At 39.5% G+C, this 16,107-nt stretch overlaps 1 protein-coding gene across 1 annotated transcript in view; it reads left to right on the plus strand.

Annotated features, from left to right (window-relative positions):
- ONECUT2 (one cut homeobox 2) overlaps positions 1-6,755 on the plus strand; it is an 85,105-nt gene extending 78,350 nt beyond the window's left edge. Inside the window, exon 2 of the mRNA XM_087715349.1 lies at positions 4,692-6,755. Coding sequence (XP_087571475.1) covers positions 4,692-4,978 — 287 coding nt within the window. The 3' untranslated portion in view covers positions 4,979-6,755. The remainder of the gene's footprint in view (positions 1-4,691) is intronic.
- The last annotated feature ends 9,352 nt before the right edge of the window (positions 6,756-16,107 follow it).

Consider the following 16,107-nt stretch of genomic DNA (forward strand, 5'->3'; position numbering starts at 1 on the left):
CGAGCCATTTCCTGAATTCTCAGGGCTAAAATTTGTTTGTTTGTTTTTAATTGGGTGCAGACTACCAAATTGTAAAAGACTGATGCTCCATACTAGCCTTCTTGATTACAATCCAGGGGAATCTCCGGTTTGTAAATATGTATTTGGCCTGTGTAGAGCTCTTTGAATTTTTGAGAAGATATTCTATATAATTTGTTTAATCTCCAATTTGACAAAAGGGTTTCACTAGATTTGTGGTGATGTCATAATCAAATATGGGTTTGATGAGAAACATGGTCTGTCTTTTCATATGATCCATCCTTACAAATTTCCTATTATTGACCAATTTATTTTTCTTGCTGCCCAACCTGTGCTTCTCAATCTTACTGGTAGAGTGAAACATCATAACTAGCTTATTATACAGAACATATTTAGCTGATACTAGCTGGATACCCATGCTTGCAACTATGTGATTGGACTTTGCAGGAGAAATTCATTTCACAGTCCATTGGATCAGTGACGGTCGGTGATTCGAATACATAGGGGAATATCGTTCCTGCCACTTTGAGTTTGGAAGCAATTCCATAGGTGGAAGGCATAGACATTTTGGTGAGGTAATGATGTTTAGTAGACTAAGAAGCCCCAGACCACTGCTGAGTGAAGCAGTGGAATATCAGCTATTTTGCAGGTAAAGGAGTGTTTGAGGCAACTGGTAGTTGGAACAGAGTTCTTTTCAGGTGGGGAGGGGAAGTAGAACTCCTTAGTATCAGAACGTATTACTGTATAAAAATACTAATGATCTGATGGTCATTTCGAAAAATCCTTTCTTAGCGAGCACCTAGAAGCCAAGAGGAACATATGTGCCAAATTTCAAGTTTGTAGGCTTTACGTTTCTGGAGATTTCGTGATGAGTGAGTGATACTTGGTTTTTATATATATAGATTATGAGATACCAAATGATTGTTCCTTTTGGAGGAAGGTTTCATTTATGTCATGCATAGCATTTCCCAGATAGAAAGAGAAGGTAAAAGTAAGTCTAACTCACATCCTTGTGTGTCTGATCAGACTTAGCCAAATCAAGTCTCCAACTTAATTCAGTTCATCAACTGATATTCAGAAATCTCAGCTCATTATTAGGCAATTTGAATCAACCTATATCAATATCACTACAGGGTTGGTGGATTCAATGGGAAAGATAATGTTGACCATTGCAAATAAAGGATAAATTGATAAAACTAACTTCCACACCCTTATCTTCACTAAAGCAGAACGTTCATGCTCATAGTATTAAAAAAAAATCTGGCTGCAAACCTACAACTAAACAATATTGAATGTGATGGTACTTCCAATAGTTATTTCTAACTAAATTTGTAAAGATCTATTTTAACTTTTTTTTTTTTTTTTGCTGTATGATGTGTCCTTAGTTCTTCTTGTAATGTACACAGGCATGTGGCTGATAATTTATGTTCACAGGGACTATTTTAGTACTTATATGGTGCATGTATCACTTCAGGTCCAAAGTTATTGCATCCAATATATTAGGACAATCCTTCTGCCCACTCTCAAATTATATGGATATGCATAGAAGATGTATGAATACCTTTTCTCAACTTTATATATGCTGGCTATAATTTACAATATTCCTGACCAATATGGACTCTAGGAGAAGGAAGGAAGATTGCTCCATTATAGCAATAGCATTTAGACTTATATATGCTTCACGGTGCTTTACAGCCCTCTCTAAGTAATAGCAATAGCAGTAGACTTATATACCGCTTCATAGGGCTTTCAGCCCTCTCTAAGCAGTTTACAGAGAGTCAGCATATTGCCCCCAACAATCTGGGTCCTCATTTTACCCACCTCGGAAGGATGGAAGGCTGAGTCAACCCTGAGCCGGTGAGATTTGAACCGCTGAACTGCTGATCTAGCAGTAGCCTGCAGTGCTGCATTTAACCACTGCGCCACCTCGGCTCTGTAAGTGGTTTACAGAGTCAGCTTATTGCCCCCAACAATCTAGGTCCTCATTTTACTGACCTCAGAAGGATGGAATCAGTGGTGGGATTCAAATCATTTAACAACCGGTTCTCTGCCTTCATGATTCTTCCAACAACCAGTTTGCCAAACTACTCTGAAAGTTAACACCCGGTTCTCCCGAAGTGGTGCGAACGGGCTGAATCCCACCACTGGATGGAGTCAACCTTGAGCCACTCAAAGTCAAACCTGTAATGAGCAGTGAGTTAGCCTGCAATACTGCATTCTAACTATTATGCCACCACAGCTCATTATTGTACCATAGTAAGTATATCCTTTAACAGGAGGCGTGGTGGCTCAGTGGCTGGAAGGATGTTGGAGAAGGTCTCTATACTCTGGCAGTTTGAGTCCTAGCACTGTAGGACACAGTGAGCTCACATCATGTGTCCCAGCTCCTGCCAACCTAGCAGTTCAAAAACATGTAAAGGCAAGTGGATAAATAGGTTCCACTTCATTGGGAAGGTAACAGCATTCCATATTTCACTATAGGCTTTGCCCTGTAGCATGATGTCATGTTGGCCACATGACCATGGAAAGGTCTTCAGACAGCACTAGCTCAGTGGTTTAAAGCAAGAGTGTCAAATTTGATTTCATCGAGGGCCGCATCAGGATTGTGTTTGATCTCAGGGGACCAGGTGACATGGCCTGGGTGGGTGTGGCCAGCTTTACATCACTCATCAAGGCTCCATTTTCAACTATGACAGCCTCCTGGAGCCCTCTGCCAGTGAAAATGGAGCCGGGGGAGGCGTCCCCGGGCTCTGTTTTCACTGGCAGAGGGCTCCAGGAGGCCATTGTGGCTGAAAACAGAGCCTGGGTGAGCCGTACGTGGACTTCTCAAACTTTGTTTTCACTAGCAGAGGCAATGCAGGCCAGTCCTTTGCTGTTTCCAGGGCAGGCCTGTGGGCTAGTTCTAAGCACCCCATGGGCGGAATCCGGCCCAGTGGCCTTGAGTTTGACACCCTGGTTTAAAGAAACAGAGATGAGCCCACCCCTTAAAATCAGCTATGACGAGCCAAATAAAATCCGCAGGGACTCATCCCGCTTTACCTTTTGCATCATTTAACAGTTGGATCAGGTCTATTTCATCACGCTGCTGGCCAGCAACACTTTTAAGAGAATGAAGTTAACCTTTGCGTGCTTACTTAGAAGCAAACCCCTACTAAACTAAACTCAATGCAAATTGTTTTGTTTCAATGTGCACAGGATTGCATTATAAATTAATCTAGGGCAATAGGCCAAAGTGTGCATGACTGGCAAAAAGAGGAAAATGAATCCTCTCCAATTCTGTCTCAGTTATTCTTACCCTCCCTGTTTCTTCTTGTGCTATCAAACAAGATTAGAGGTACATGAACTCCCTGTTATTTATGTACTGTATGGCACTACCAACCCTATAAAAGGGGAGCAGCTAGGCTGGTATGCCGTATATCACCCAGGACACCCGGCCCTAATCTTTCCAATTTGATGGACTGGTGGGGAAGGAGAGAGAATGGTTCCATGTGAGCGGCAGGAAATGGAGCTTCTCATACGAGTGCAAACTCCTGCTGCTCACGCAAATGGAGTTGCACATGCATGTCAGAGGTGGTATTCTACAGGTTCAGACCGGTTCTCCTGAACCAGTAGTGGAAATCTCAGGTGGCCCCGCCCGTTCCCGCCGGCTCTATGGCATCCCATTTAGGCACTTTTTTCACCAAAAGCACTCACGTGGAAGGCTGTCCACATGGCAGAGGCTTGTGAACCAGTAGGGAAGGTAAGTCAATACAGAGGGGGTTCCTACTGGTTCAGCCCGTTCGGCCGAGTAGGTAGCAACTCGGCTGGCTACGCCCCTGAACTGGTCCTATTGGGAGTCCATGGTCACAAAAGGTGTTGAAGGGAGTCCGTGTTGAAGAAAAGGTTGAGAACCACTGTTCTATAATAGGACTATCTGTAACCTCGTATTTGGTATTAACTGAAATATATTTAAAAATTGCAAACAATATCCACAGTCTGTATTATTAATCATTTCAATCAGAAGAGACCCTAATGATTCTGCAATTTGCAAAGACTAGTTACCATAACAGGGGTGTCAAACTCCAGGCCTGCAGGCTGGACGCAGCCCATGAAGTGCTTAAATCTGGCCCTCAGTGCCAGCCTGGAAATAGCAAAGGACTGGCCTGCACTGCCTCTGGTAGCCAAAATAGGGCATGGGGGCATGTGCCTCCCCCCATGCTCCATTTTCAGCCTGGATAGTGTCCTATGGCACTTTGCTGGCCAAAATGGGACACAAGGGGACTCATGTGCCCTATTTTGGCCAGCAGGATGCTGCTGGAGGTGTCCATCCTGTCTCCCCCCCCCTCCGACCCCAAGGAGGAGGAGAATGCTGATCCGGCCCTTGAACAATCCAGTTTAACACCCCTGACAGAGGTGGGTTTCAGCCGGTGTTTCAGCCGGTTCAGCCCAGATTGGGCGAACCAGTAGTGGAGGTGGCGGGAGGCTCTGTCCACCCACTCAGATTCATGCGCAGAAGTGCATCACAGATGTACAAGTGAACCGGTAGTAAAAAATGGAAACCCACCACTGACCACTGACCACTGACCTAGTCTCTAGTTTCCTTGGCATTTTCCCGCATATCATCAGCTCTGTGGCTTCCTATACACGCACTGATCCTTGTCTTCTTCTTTTGTCTCCCTCTTTCCTTCCCCAAGCATGCAAACGCAAAGAGCAAGAACCAAACAAAGATAGGAACAACTCCCAGAAGAAATCTCGTCTGGTTTTCACTGATCTCCAACGCAGAACACTTTTTGCCATTTTCAAAGAGAACAAACGTCCATCGAAAGAAATGCAGATCACCATCTCACAACAGCTGGGCTTGGAACTTACTACGGTCAGTAACTTCTTCATGAATGCTAGGAGGCGGAGTCTTGAGAAATGGCAGGATGATCTGAGCACCGGGGGATCCTCGGCAACCTCCAGCACTTGTACCAAAGCATGATCAAAGAACCGAATCTGAATTGGGCACAACTCAACTAATATCTATTTAAAAGGAACGGATTCTTAACGGGGCCCTTCACTGGTGATTTGAAAGCACAATTCTCCTAAACCGTAATACTACTTTGCAACACGGGGCATTCAGTTTAATTTAATTCAGATGAGAATTAGGCTTTGGGGGTTCTCTCTGTCTGTCTGTCTGTCTGTCTTTCTTTCTTTCTCGTGCAGGTCAAAAATATATTCCAGGCAGACTAAGCATGTCAGAAACAGGAGGTGCTCTCTCATGCCTTAGATCAGGGGTGCCCAACCTTGGCAACTTTAAGAGCTGTGAATTTCAAGTCCCAGAATTCCCCAACCAACATGGCTGGCTGGGGAGTTCTTGGAGTTGAGGCCCACAAGTCTTAAAGTTGCCAAGGTTGAACACCCCTGCCTTAGATTAACTCATAGATGGTGTGATAGAGCCAATCAAAGTTCATTATCTTTGGGGCCATAAGGAGCAGCCAACAAAATGGCACCTAATTGAACAGATTGCTCACTATCGAAGGTTCAAACCCAGCTGACCCCATCCATTTTCTAAACACTTAGATTCTCCACACTCGTATACCAAAGCAAACAAACATGGAAATAAGCAAATACTGAGCACAAATGTTAACTAGACCTAAGAACACTGGGTTGTACTTTAGAGACTCAATATTTTTCAGTATCATCCAACTTAGCCTATGTGGGCTTTTTTCTTTAAAAAAAAAAAGAATTGTGTCTAAGGACAAGGATCAAAGATTTGGTTCCCAGAAGCCAAATTATCAAGCACAAAAGCAATAGATGTAAACAGCTGTGGGTTGTTTGCCTGTTCTTCTAGGACGTGCTCGGAGTCAGGAGGGGGTTGTTAGTGAACATGTTGGTTTCAAGCACACTTTTGCAGGTTTTTCACAATTTCTATGTGTACATAGTGCAGACTCACACTCAGGAAGCCCGTTTAGATGCTACCACACAAAGAGCAAATGCAACAAAGATCTATGTGTTGTTGTTTTTTTTAAAAAAACCCACCAAATCATTAATTTCACCATGCCATTATTATCGAAGTAGATTAAGGATATCTCTTTTTTTTTGCCACATAATTTTTATATTTCTATTAGTTGGTGTTTCAGCAGGAAAAAGAAACAAACGCCTTCAACTGTCTCTCACCATGGGCGCACTTCCTTTAAAAAGTGTGGTCCAAGCCTGTTCCATGGACGAAAAAACCATCTCCATTTATCACTTCATGTCAGAGAAATGCAACACTACCAAAGATGCAGGAGACTGCAAACCAAAGACCATCATAATGTCTATATATCCTTATCTCATTGCCATTTTGTTGTCATTGTCGATTTTGTCAGATCTTGCATACATTAGCCAACAATGTTGGTCAAACTATGGCTCTTTCAGCCCACCTTCCCAGGGGGCTGAAAGAGATGTAGTTTCTCGAGTGAAGTAGCAATGCTAACTTTTAATCGCACTAGGGTACCGTGCTCACCTACCGATGCATAAACACTATTGTCCTCATCAGAATTCCTCTGGTCACACAATGTGCACATTTACCAGTGAATAGCCCCTTTCCTTCAAACACCACTTGAGTGTTTACTAGCAAGCCAAATGCTGTAATGATCCTTTAAAGACACTTGAGACTCTTTTATGTACTACTTAATCGAAACCAAAGAAACTTTTTCTGCACCTATTTCTTCTGCAACAAACTGTTCCGTTTAAGGGGAAAAAAATAAAATAAAAGAAAGAAATGAATAATAATTTTAAAAAAACCAAACCAAACAAGGAAACACGTCAGGAAAAAATAAATAAACCAATGATAACACACTGTGTTTTGACAGACATCTTGGTACATTTTTAGGAAGCAGAGTTCAAAGAAAGGGTTGACAAGAAAGGAAACGAATGGAAAAGCCAACAGGATTGCTGCTTCATTTGACAACTCAGTAATCTTAAAGTTGAAGATTGTCTTTAATTTGTGCCTATGCAGTTTTTTCAAAAGAACAAGGAACAGAGCAACCGAAACCTCAACAGCTACAATACCAAAGAATGAGGATTTCTCACAACTTTTAGTTCAGTTCATTCTCTCCCCTTGCACAGCGAATAATGCTTTTAGCACCATTGATCTGTGTGAAGGTAAATGGTTTATGTTTCTTTTGAGCAACAACAAACCAACACACACAAAAGGGATGACTTTTAAAATTCTTTTCTTGTTTTTATTTTATTTTTCCTAGTTTCTGCTCCCACATGGAATCTTCTCAGGATTCCATGAACTCCAAGTATAAGATGTTGGGATACTAAACTAAACCTGATGTAGGAAGGAAAACTTCATCAGTCAAATGTTAATTTTGAATCAAGAGGGCTATGTGATTTTTTATGCTTTTGAAAATGTTCATCTAAGGGTTGGGGATTGGAGGAAAAAGTATTATCAATGTAGAAGAAATTATATTTGTATTTGTTGATACAGGAATATGTTGGAAAGGAGCCTCACATCATACAATCTGGCCAGGGAACAATTATAGGTAGCCCTCAACTTACAGCCACAATTGAGTTCAAAATTTCCATTGCTAACCAACACAGTCATTAAGCAAGTTGTGCCCAATTTTGTGGTCTTTTTTTTTGCCACCATTGTTGAATGGATCGCTGCACTTGTTAAGTTAATCATGCGTTTGATAAGAGATCCCCAACTTCCCCCATTGAGTTTGCTTGTCGGAAGACAGCTGGGGAACGTTACACATGGTGATTACATGACCCTGGGATGGCGCAACTGTCATAAGTGCATGCCAGTGGCCAAGTGCCCAGATTCTAATCACATGACCATGGGGATGCTGCAAAGATTGTAAGGTGAAAAATGATCATAAGTCACCTTTTTTCCCCAGTGCTGCTGTAATTTCAAACTAAATGAATGGTTGTTGATTGAAGGCTACTTGTAGTTGTTCAGACAGTTTGACTTAGTAATTCGTGTGATTCACTATTGAGACATGAGTACAATCTAGGGCCTTCCTGCTAGATCAGTGCATCCCTGGAAAATCATGCTTCCCTTCTTAAGCTATTTCAATTTATACCCTATTGCCCCATTCTACCATATTCCCGTCTTGCCTAGCACACCTGTATCACAAGAGCTCAGCACTGTTCAGTTCCCATCTCACTGACCTCCAGAACTCAACAGTCAAGGATGTTAGCCTTTACTTGTTTCCCCCAAAATAGGACCTCCCCAGATAATAAGCCCAATCGGGCTTTTGAGTGCATGTGCTAAAATAAGCCCTCCCCTGAAAATAAGCCCTCCCCGAAATATTGCAACGCATCAGCAGCCATCAGGTGACCACACTCATCGCCTCCTGCTCCTCAAAAATAATAAGACCTCCCTGAAAATAAAGTCAAGTGTTTATTTCAGGGATCAAAATAAGACCCTGTCTTATTTTGGGGGAAACACGGTAATAAGCCTATAAACTTTGTTCTGAAAATCCAGAATCCCGGCTCCTCTTTCTAACTCATAATATGGATCTGCTGATGTGATTTTTTTCCCCATCATCTAGAACGTACAGAAACATACTTGCAAGGCTCTGTTATTATAGCCCATCTCCATTAAATCAGTTTTAATCTTCCTAAGGAGTTGATTTTCAGAACTGATCTACCTAATGGGGTTGACACAAATCTTGCAAGTTTGATTGTGCCCTATTGCCTTCTCCTTCTTATACACCAGTGAATCAAGGAGGTTTCTGCCTGAGCGATTTCTGAATGTTATCTCATTGTTCTGGACTTAAAAAAAAAAATTCTATCTGCTTTTGCCTAGGTAACAGTTCCTGCCTATTTCAGTCAAAGTCTTTCTTGCTTGCTCTCTATGGATATGAAATTTAGAGTTTTCATATCCATAGAATAAACTGGATACAAGGGGCTTAAGAACAAAAAGGTGGAATTTGCTTCCTATTATACACGATGTTTTGGAGCAATAAATTAAGAAAAATCAGAATTTCAAAAATCTGTCCCTAGGAAAGAACATGGCAGACTCAGTTTTTTTCAGTGGAAATCTAGCCATTTTGCTAATATTTATATGCATATAAGTACAACATACATACATACATACATACATACATACATACATACATACGATGATTCATATTATCTCGATATACGTAACATGGATATTCTGAACTGTTCAAGACATATTGACACTATGCTTGAACTAGAATCTCCACATAAAAGAACATCCCAATAAATCTGTTTGTACCTGTGAGGGGAAAAGAGAGTCATTTCAGATCTAAGCTTTTCATGGGAAAAGGGTAGAAAAGCTATCCACAGTCTTCAGTTCTCTACTGGTTTTTAGGTTAGCTATAATAAACAGAATTCCTGCCACAAAAAAATAATTATTTGAGAAGCCAACATATTACAGAGAACAAGGATGGGTATATTTGCTTTCCTCTAAGTGCTCATATGTGTTAGGTGCATTAAAAAGATCTAATAAAAAAATCTAACCATTAAGCAGGAAATGAAGCTTTTGCTCAGCTAACCACGGATTTTGTTCTCATTAATTCACTCTTTATCCAATCTTTAGAGGAGTAGTGGGGACAAACCCCATCCCAAAATTGATCAGATCAATTAATACTTTTAGTTCATCCATGTTTTTAAACACCTTTTTCAAAGGACGATATAGAATATAGTCCTTGTTGTACATGCTAAGATTTATATTTTTTTCAGTGTTATTTTAATGTTGTTCAAAACAGAAGAGAGAGTAAGCCAGTCTGACTGAGATTTCTTAAAGTGTTTGTGGCAAGCACAGGACATTCATAATTTAACCAAAGGCAGGACCTGTTTCTGAAAACAAATAGGATTTTAAGATTACTTCAGCTTTGGTTTAATTACTTCAGCATTATGTTAAATCTAGGTATGGAAGGTGGTAGGGATGTACATTTTTTATGTAGAATGCATTTATATTTATTGTGCATGAAGACAGATAGATAGATGATAGATAGATAGATAGATAGATAGATAGATAGATAGATAGATAGATAGATAGATAGATAGATAGATAGATAGATATTCACACATACAAACTGTAGATCCACCAGTAATCCTTACTACAGAGCAGTGTTTCTCAACTTTAGCAGTTTAAAATATAAGGACTTCAATTCCCATAATTCCTCCACCAGCTTGCTGGTGGAGCCCTGGTGGCAGAAAGCAGTATTGCAGGCTAACTCTGCCCACAGTCTGGAATTCGATCCTGACAGGAAACAAGGTTAACTCAATTCAGCCTTCCATCCTTCCAAAGTTGGTAAAATGAGGACTCAGATTGTTGGGGACAATATGCTGACTTTGTAAACTGCTCAGAGAGTGCTGTAAAGCACTATCAAGCGGTATATAAGTCTAAGTGCTATTGCTATTGCTTAAAGTTGTGGGACACTGATCTAGAGAAATGGTGATGTTATATCTAAGCCATCAATGCTAATGTTGAAGGAAATATATAATGAACCATTGCAGATCCTAGTTAGAACCTGTGAGCTGGGCTCTGTTTATTCAGTCCAGAGGCATATTCTGGTTTTAATTATATATGAAAAGTATTAAAATTTAAAATCTTGTTGTAATCCCAATTTAGACAGCTCTTTTTAACCCACACAGAACCTTCCCAGTTATTCATCCTCTCTCTATCCATTACATTACAATCTAAACAGCTTCATCTGGTCCCTACTCTGGAATTATTTTATGTTCCCTTGTCCTGGTCAGTTATTGTCTGGTGCGGCTGCTTTCTTTGACAGTTTTACCTAACTATGGTTTTTTTTTTCCCAGGCAGGAAGTCAAACAATAGCCAAGTACAAATGGGATTTTAGGAGATGGCGACGGTATTTTAAGCATGCTATGTGTCTGTATTGATTTAAGCATCTGTCTGCTTGCCTTGAGTACTGCCTATTTTATATGCTCTCTTTCTCAAAGGAATGATGGTGTAATAGTATCCCAACATCTCTTTTTACCTTTATGCTTGGAGTTATTTTTCATGGGCACATCCAAGATGAATTCAACTTTCAAGAAACCTTGGATATTGTTTAATCATCTGTGGAGGAACAAAGAATGTGCTTGATTACTTCGGTTGAATAGCTTTATTCTCGATCTCTCTTAACTAAAGCTAAACCCAAAGACTATGAAGGACAAAACCAGCAAAATGTAACGCTCAGACCGACCTATGGGAATACAACCTCCTTTTCTTTTCTTTTCTTTTTTTTAAACCCAAAACCAACCAAGGAACAAGCAAAAAAGACAAGATGTAGAAATGACATAGCAATGGGGGAAACACAAATTCTGCAGCTTCTTTCTCGCTTGTCAGCATATTTAAATATTTTGTGATCTTTCTAGATGACACTTGGCCTAGTATATATTTATTATGGGAATTATTATTATTATTTTCTTTGTTATCCTTTAAATGTTTTTTGCCGGATAACTACAAAGCCTTTACTTCTGTCCTGATATGTTTGGGCTATATAACCCATTATATTTGTTGATCAGTTCTGAAATTTATTCTAATTAGATGGGGATTCAAAACTGAAGTCTTAGCTCTAGTTAAGCGTTCATTCCATATTATCATGAGAGGCAAACTCTCATACATATAAATGGTATATTTATAGTATACCATCGTATACTATAAATAAGAGTTTTAGCTAGAGCTAAAACTGCAGGGAAGGGGGTCTAATTGATTGGTTTTGGTGATTATTTTGATGACATTCTTGTTTATTGTAGTTGCAATTCACCTGGATCTGCTCCTGAGCATGTGCCATTGAAATGAATGGATGTTCTACGTAAATATGTCTTAAATTTCAATGGGGCCTGTTCATCAGCATCTTTCAGGATTCTGCCTTTTATTTGCTAGAATTATTTTTTGCTTATTTAATGAACTTAGAATTGTAGTGCATCCTAGATGCAAACTGAAAGTTAGCTCAGACATTTTATTTGGGGGCAAAAGGGAATATCGGTAAAGTTTCCAGATTCTGTTACAGTTTCAGGTTACCAAAATAATAATAATAGCAACAACAATAATAAAGTTACTAAGGAAAAGAAAAATCTCTCACATCCCTTTCCCCAAACTGAGGTATGTTTTATATATTTTAATCAATCTCAATACTTTATAAAATGATCAACCCTTAAGTTATTTAAATTAATTCCTCCTTTTCATCTCACTTAAAAGATAAAAGAAAAAAATAGTGAGGTATACCTTTTAATTATTATTATGGCACATAAATGCCTTCATAATATAACTTATTTATTTAACTTATTCAGCATCTACTAAAGGTGCCCTTGTATAGTTTAGATTTTATTTTTTTTAATAAATCAATTTAAAGCACTACAATTTATTTGCTGTCAGAACAATAGATTTATTATTATTTCTTCTTCTTTTCTTTTATGGACAAGCACGGAATATTTTGTCTAAACTCTACATTCAGGAACAACAAGGGATTTTTTTTCTTTAAAAAAAAAAAAACCCAAACACTACAACACTTTGCCTGAACTTTGTGGCTTTTTAAAAACCTAAGCTGGGGGAAAAAAGATATAAAATAACAACGAGCAAAAAAAAAAAAAAAGTAGGTAATTTTAAAAAGAGAGAAACCCTTAAAGTAGCTGCTTCCAAGAATGAACTTTGTGTGTGTGTGTGTGTATGTAAAACAAACAAACAAAAAAAAAGGTTTAAAAAAAACAGGAAAAAGGAAAAAAAAAACTTTCTATTTCTAGTGAGAACCAAAGAGGCTACCTCACTTGACTTTTCCATTTGTAATTTTAATCGTGTTGATGATACCAAAGATACCAAAGAATTCTTTCTCTGTGCGGTCTGCATCTTGCTTGTGCCCTTGATAGTTTTAACGTTTTCTCTTTTACATCCAGTTTGTACAGCTGCAACTCAGTTACTCACCCACCCACCCATCCCCAAAAAGAAAAACGTTAGAGGGATCCTGCTAATTCTGAAGGAGCTGATTTTTTATTTTTATTTTTTTTGTATTTAGCTTGGTCCCTGTCCTTCCCGCCCTGTTCCCCTTCCCCTTCTGCCGCAACCTATCAGCTTGATCTTAAGCACAGTCTTCAAGAAGAGAAATTCATTGTGATGCTCACCTTTTCACCTGGAGCCCTAGTGGTGCGGTGCTTAAAGTGCAGTATTGCGCCCTGGTGGTGCGGTGGTTAAAGTGCAGTATTGCAGGCTAACTCACTGTTCACTGCCAGGAGTTCGATTCTAACCTGCTCCAGGTTGACTCAGCTTTCTATCCTTCCGAAATCATGGCCCAGATTGTTGGGGACAATATGCAAATAATGCTTGCATTGTAAAAAAATCACCCAGACAGTGCTGAAAAGCATTATGGGGCAGTATGTAAGCCTAACTGCTATTGCTACCCACTTTGAATTGGTTGATAGGGATGGGCATGCCATCCAGAAGCAATCCAAATAGTACGGATGAAAATGGGAATCCTTTGTGCAATCCCTAGTTGATATTTGAGTTAGCTCCTGTATTTCTGGCTAAATCTGGTTGGGGCCTTGACTGGGATTCCAAAAACTCTAGAGAAAATTTTGGAGCTGCTTAGAATGGGGGGGAAAAAAACATGCGTGGTGGGTTCATGATTTTGGGGTTTCCACTCAAAAGATGTTGGGGAGAAAGGTCCTCTAATCTCACCCTAGAGAGCTGTAGTCAGACTCAGAGTAATAAGCTTGAGCTATAGGACCTGGGTATATACACTTCAAAGGGAACTGGTTTAAGAAGTTGCATGAACAGTCAACCAGTGGTGGGATTCAAATAATTTAATAACTGATTCTCTGCCCTAATAACCAGCTGGGTAGGCAGGACTCAGTGGTCATGTGACCATATGGGCATGGTCAACTCAACATCACTCAGGATGATGGGTGCTTTGCTTTAGCTGTTACAATGTAATAAAGGTTAACCAGAGAGGCAGTTTCTGTAAACAGGGCAATAAAGATTAGGCTAGAAACACCAGAATGTTTCCTTCCTGCCTTCCTTACAGGATTAGCCCTGTAAAGTGGAAAAAAACAAAAGGAGATTTCTTCCAATAACCAGTTCTCTGAACTGCTTAGAAAGTTAACAACCAGTTCTCCCAAATAGGTGTGAACTGGCTAAATCCCACCACTGGATGTAATCAATGGATGTCCTTCAAACAGGTTCAGCTTCCACTCCAATAAGCCCAAACACTATAATCAAGAATGGAGGCTAGATATATTTAAGACCTCATCCACACTTAGAAGTAAATAGAATTAATTTCAATCAGTCATGTTTCGGAATATCCATGACTGGATAATTGGACTATATCTTATTTCAGTTTGTTCAAAGTGCTTTTATGTTGCACTGCACTCAGTCCATCTGAAAGTGAAGTTTAAGAGATAAAATTCTGGCAAAGGGAAACGCTTGGAGTGATTCACAACACTAGAATGAATAGGGAAGATCCAGCTGGCCATACATTTGCTCCCAGAATACATTCTGCAATTTTCGGTTCAGTTCTTTTTTTTTTTATTGCCAGTTGTTAAATTGTTAAACAAATCCCATTGGGGGTTTCTGGGAGATTTCAAAAGGTCCATGAACCCACATAGATACACATACATGTAGACATACATACACATGCATGCATGCACACACATATTCAGACACATATACATGCATGCACATACATTTTAAAATATAGTATGGCTGCTACCACTTTACTGTCCTGGGACAGAATACCAAAATGAGATTGCTACTCCAAACATCTTTTGAGGGCAGGATTTTGAGAGCATCTCAGACTACTTCTGATGACTACCAACTGCCTGCAGTTTGGCAGTTCAAATCTCACCAGGCTGAAGGTTGACTCAGGCTTCCATCCTTCCAAGATGGGTAAAATGAGGACCCAGGTTGTTGGAGGCAATAGGCTGACTCTGTAAACCTCTTAGAGAGGGCTGTAAAAAGCACTGTGAAGCGCTATATAAGTCTAAGTGCTATAGCTAAAAGTGCTATTAACGTCATAAGAAGCAAGATACTGTAAAACAGTGTCTCATGGCTAAGACAACAAGTCACCTAGATTTATTCCAACGTGGGATAAAACGAAATATAATACTACCATGTGAATTATGCTGAATCACCGATGAAGTTAAAAATGAACAGCAACAAAAAAGTTTGTAAAATTAGAATCTTGTGTTTTAGATTATAGCAATAAATGCAGCAGTGAAACAAATAAGAGTAAAGCTATTGAAACAATGTAATAGACTGAACATTCAAAAAAAAATCTATAAAATACACTAAAACAGTCTCTTTGATCAATCTGTGGCCAGCTGATTAACCAAAAGGCCTCGTGAAACAAAAGTAACTTATGTGCAAATCACATCCACGTATCTCACACTTGAAAGTGTATTGACCACCTATTTGGACTTCCAGCGAAAACCTTTAAGATGGGAACTTTAATGGAAGCTTCCCTACCAAGGCTGGTAACAAAGAGGAGATATTAATTAGGACATTGTTATAGCCAACTTCAGGATAAGAAGTGGAACCATGTTGTTGGAGAAGTCAGAGGCAGAGGTAGCAGCCTATTCTAGTGAGTTTTTATAGAATAATTTTATAGAGGAGATATGCTAGGTATATTGAAAAGAAACACAGTTATTTGATGACTTATTTTTTTTTAAACCTAAGTCCGCAATGCTATCATTCAGTAGTTTGCAACCAAATCTGAGCAGCATAATCACGGGGAGGCCCTAATAACCTGTAGCTGAAGTGCCACAAGATATACATGATGTACAGTGACAATAAAGGCTATGCTACTAAGATGTCACTACTACTTTTTTGAACAACATTAGGAAACAACACATTTAACACTATGGCCACTTTGACTTTTATAGAGCCCATGGAACACATTCAGCTTTTTCTAGCTTTACCCTGCCTTGTTTCATCAAACAGGGTGTGTTGGGGTGGGGAATCAACCCCAAAAGATTAAATAACTTTACCCACTCTCTAGTTTTTGAATGATTTCCTCAAGGATCCTTTAATTTTAATAACAAAAGTGATACTAGGGTGAGATTCAGGATAGCAAAATATAAAATATCTATGGACAAACTGAAAGGTGATAGATAGTTCTCTCCCCTCAGGATTATTTCCCCTCCAACAAGGTATTTCCAGTT

The sequence above is a fragment of the Thamnophis sirtalis genome, unplaced genomic scaffold, assembly GCF_051295495.1.
Source record: "Thamnophis sirtalis isolate CommonGarterSnake01/CBP01778 unplaced genomic scaffold, rThaSir2_p1.2 scaffold_5, whole genome shotgun sequence".
NCBI classification, from domain to species: Eukaryota; Metazoa; Chordata; class Lepidosauria; order Squamata; family Natricidae; genus Thamnophis; species Thamnophis sirtalis.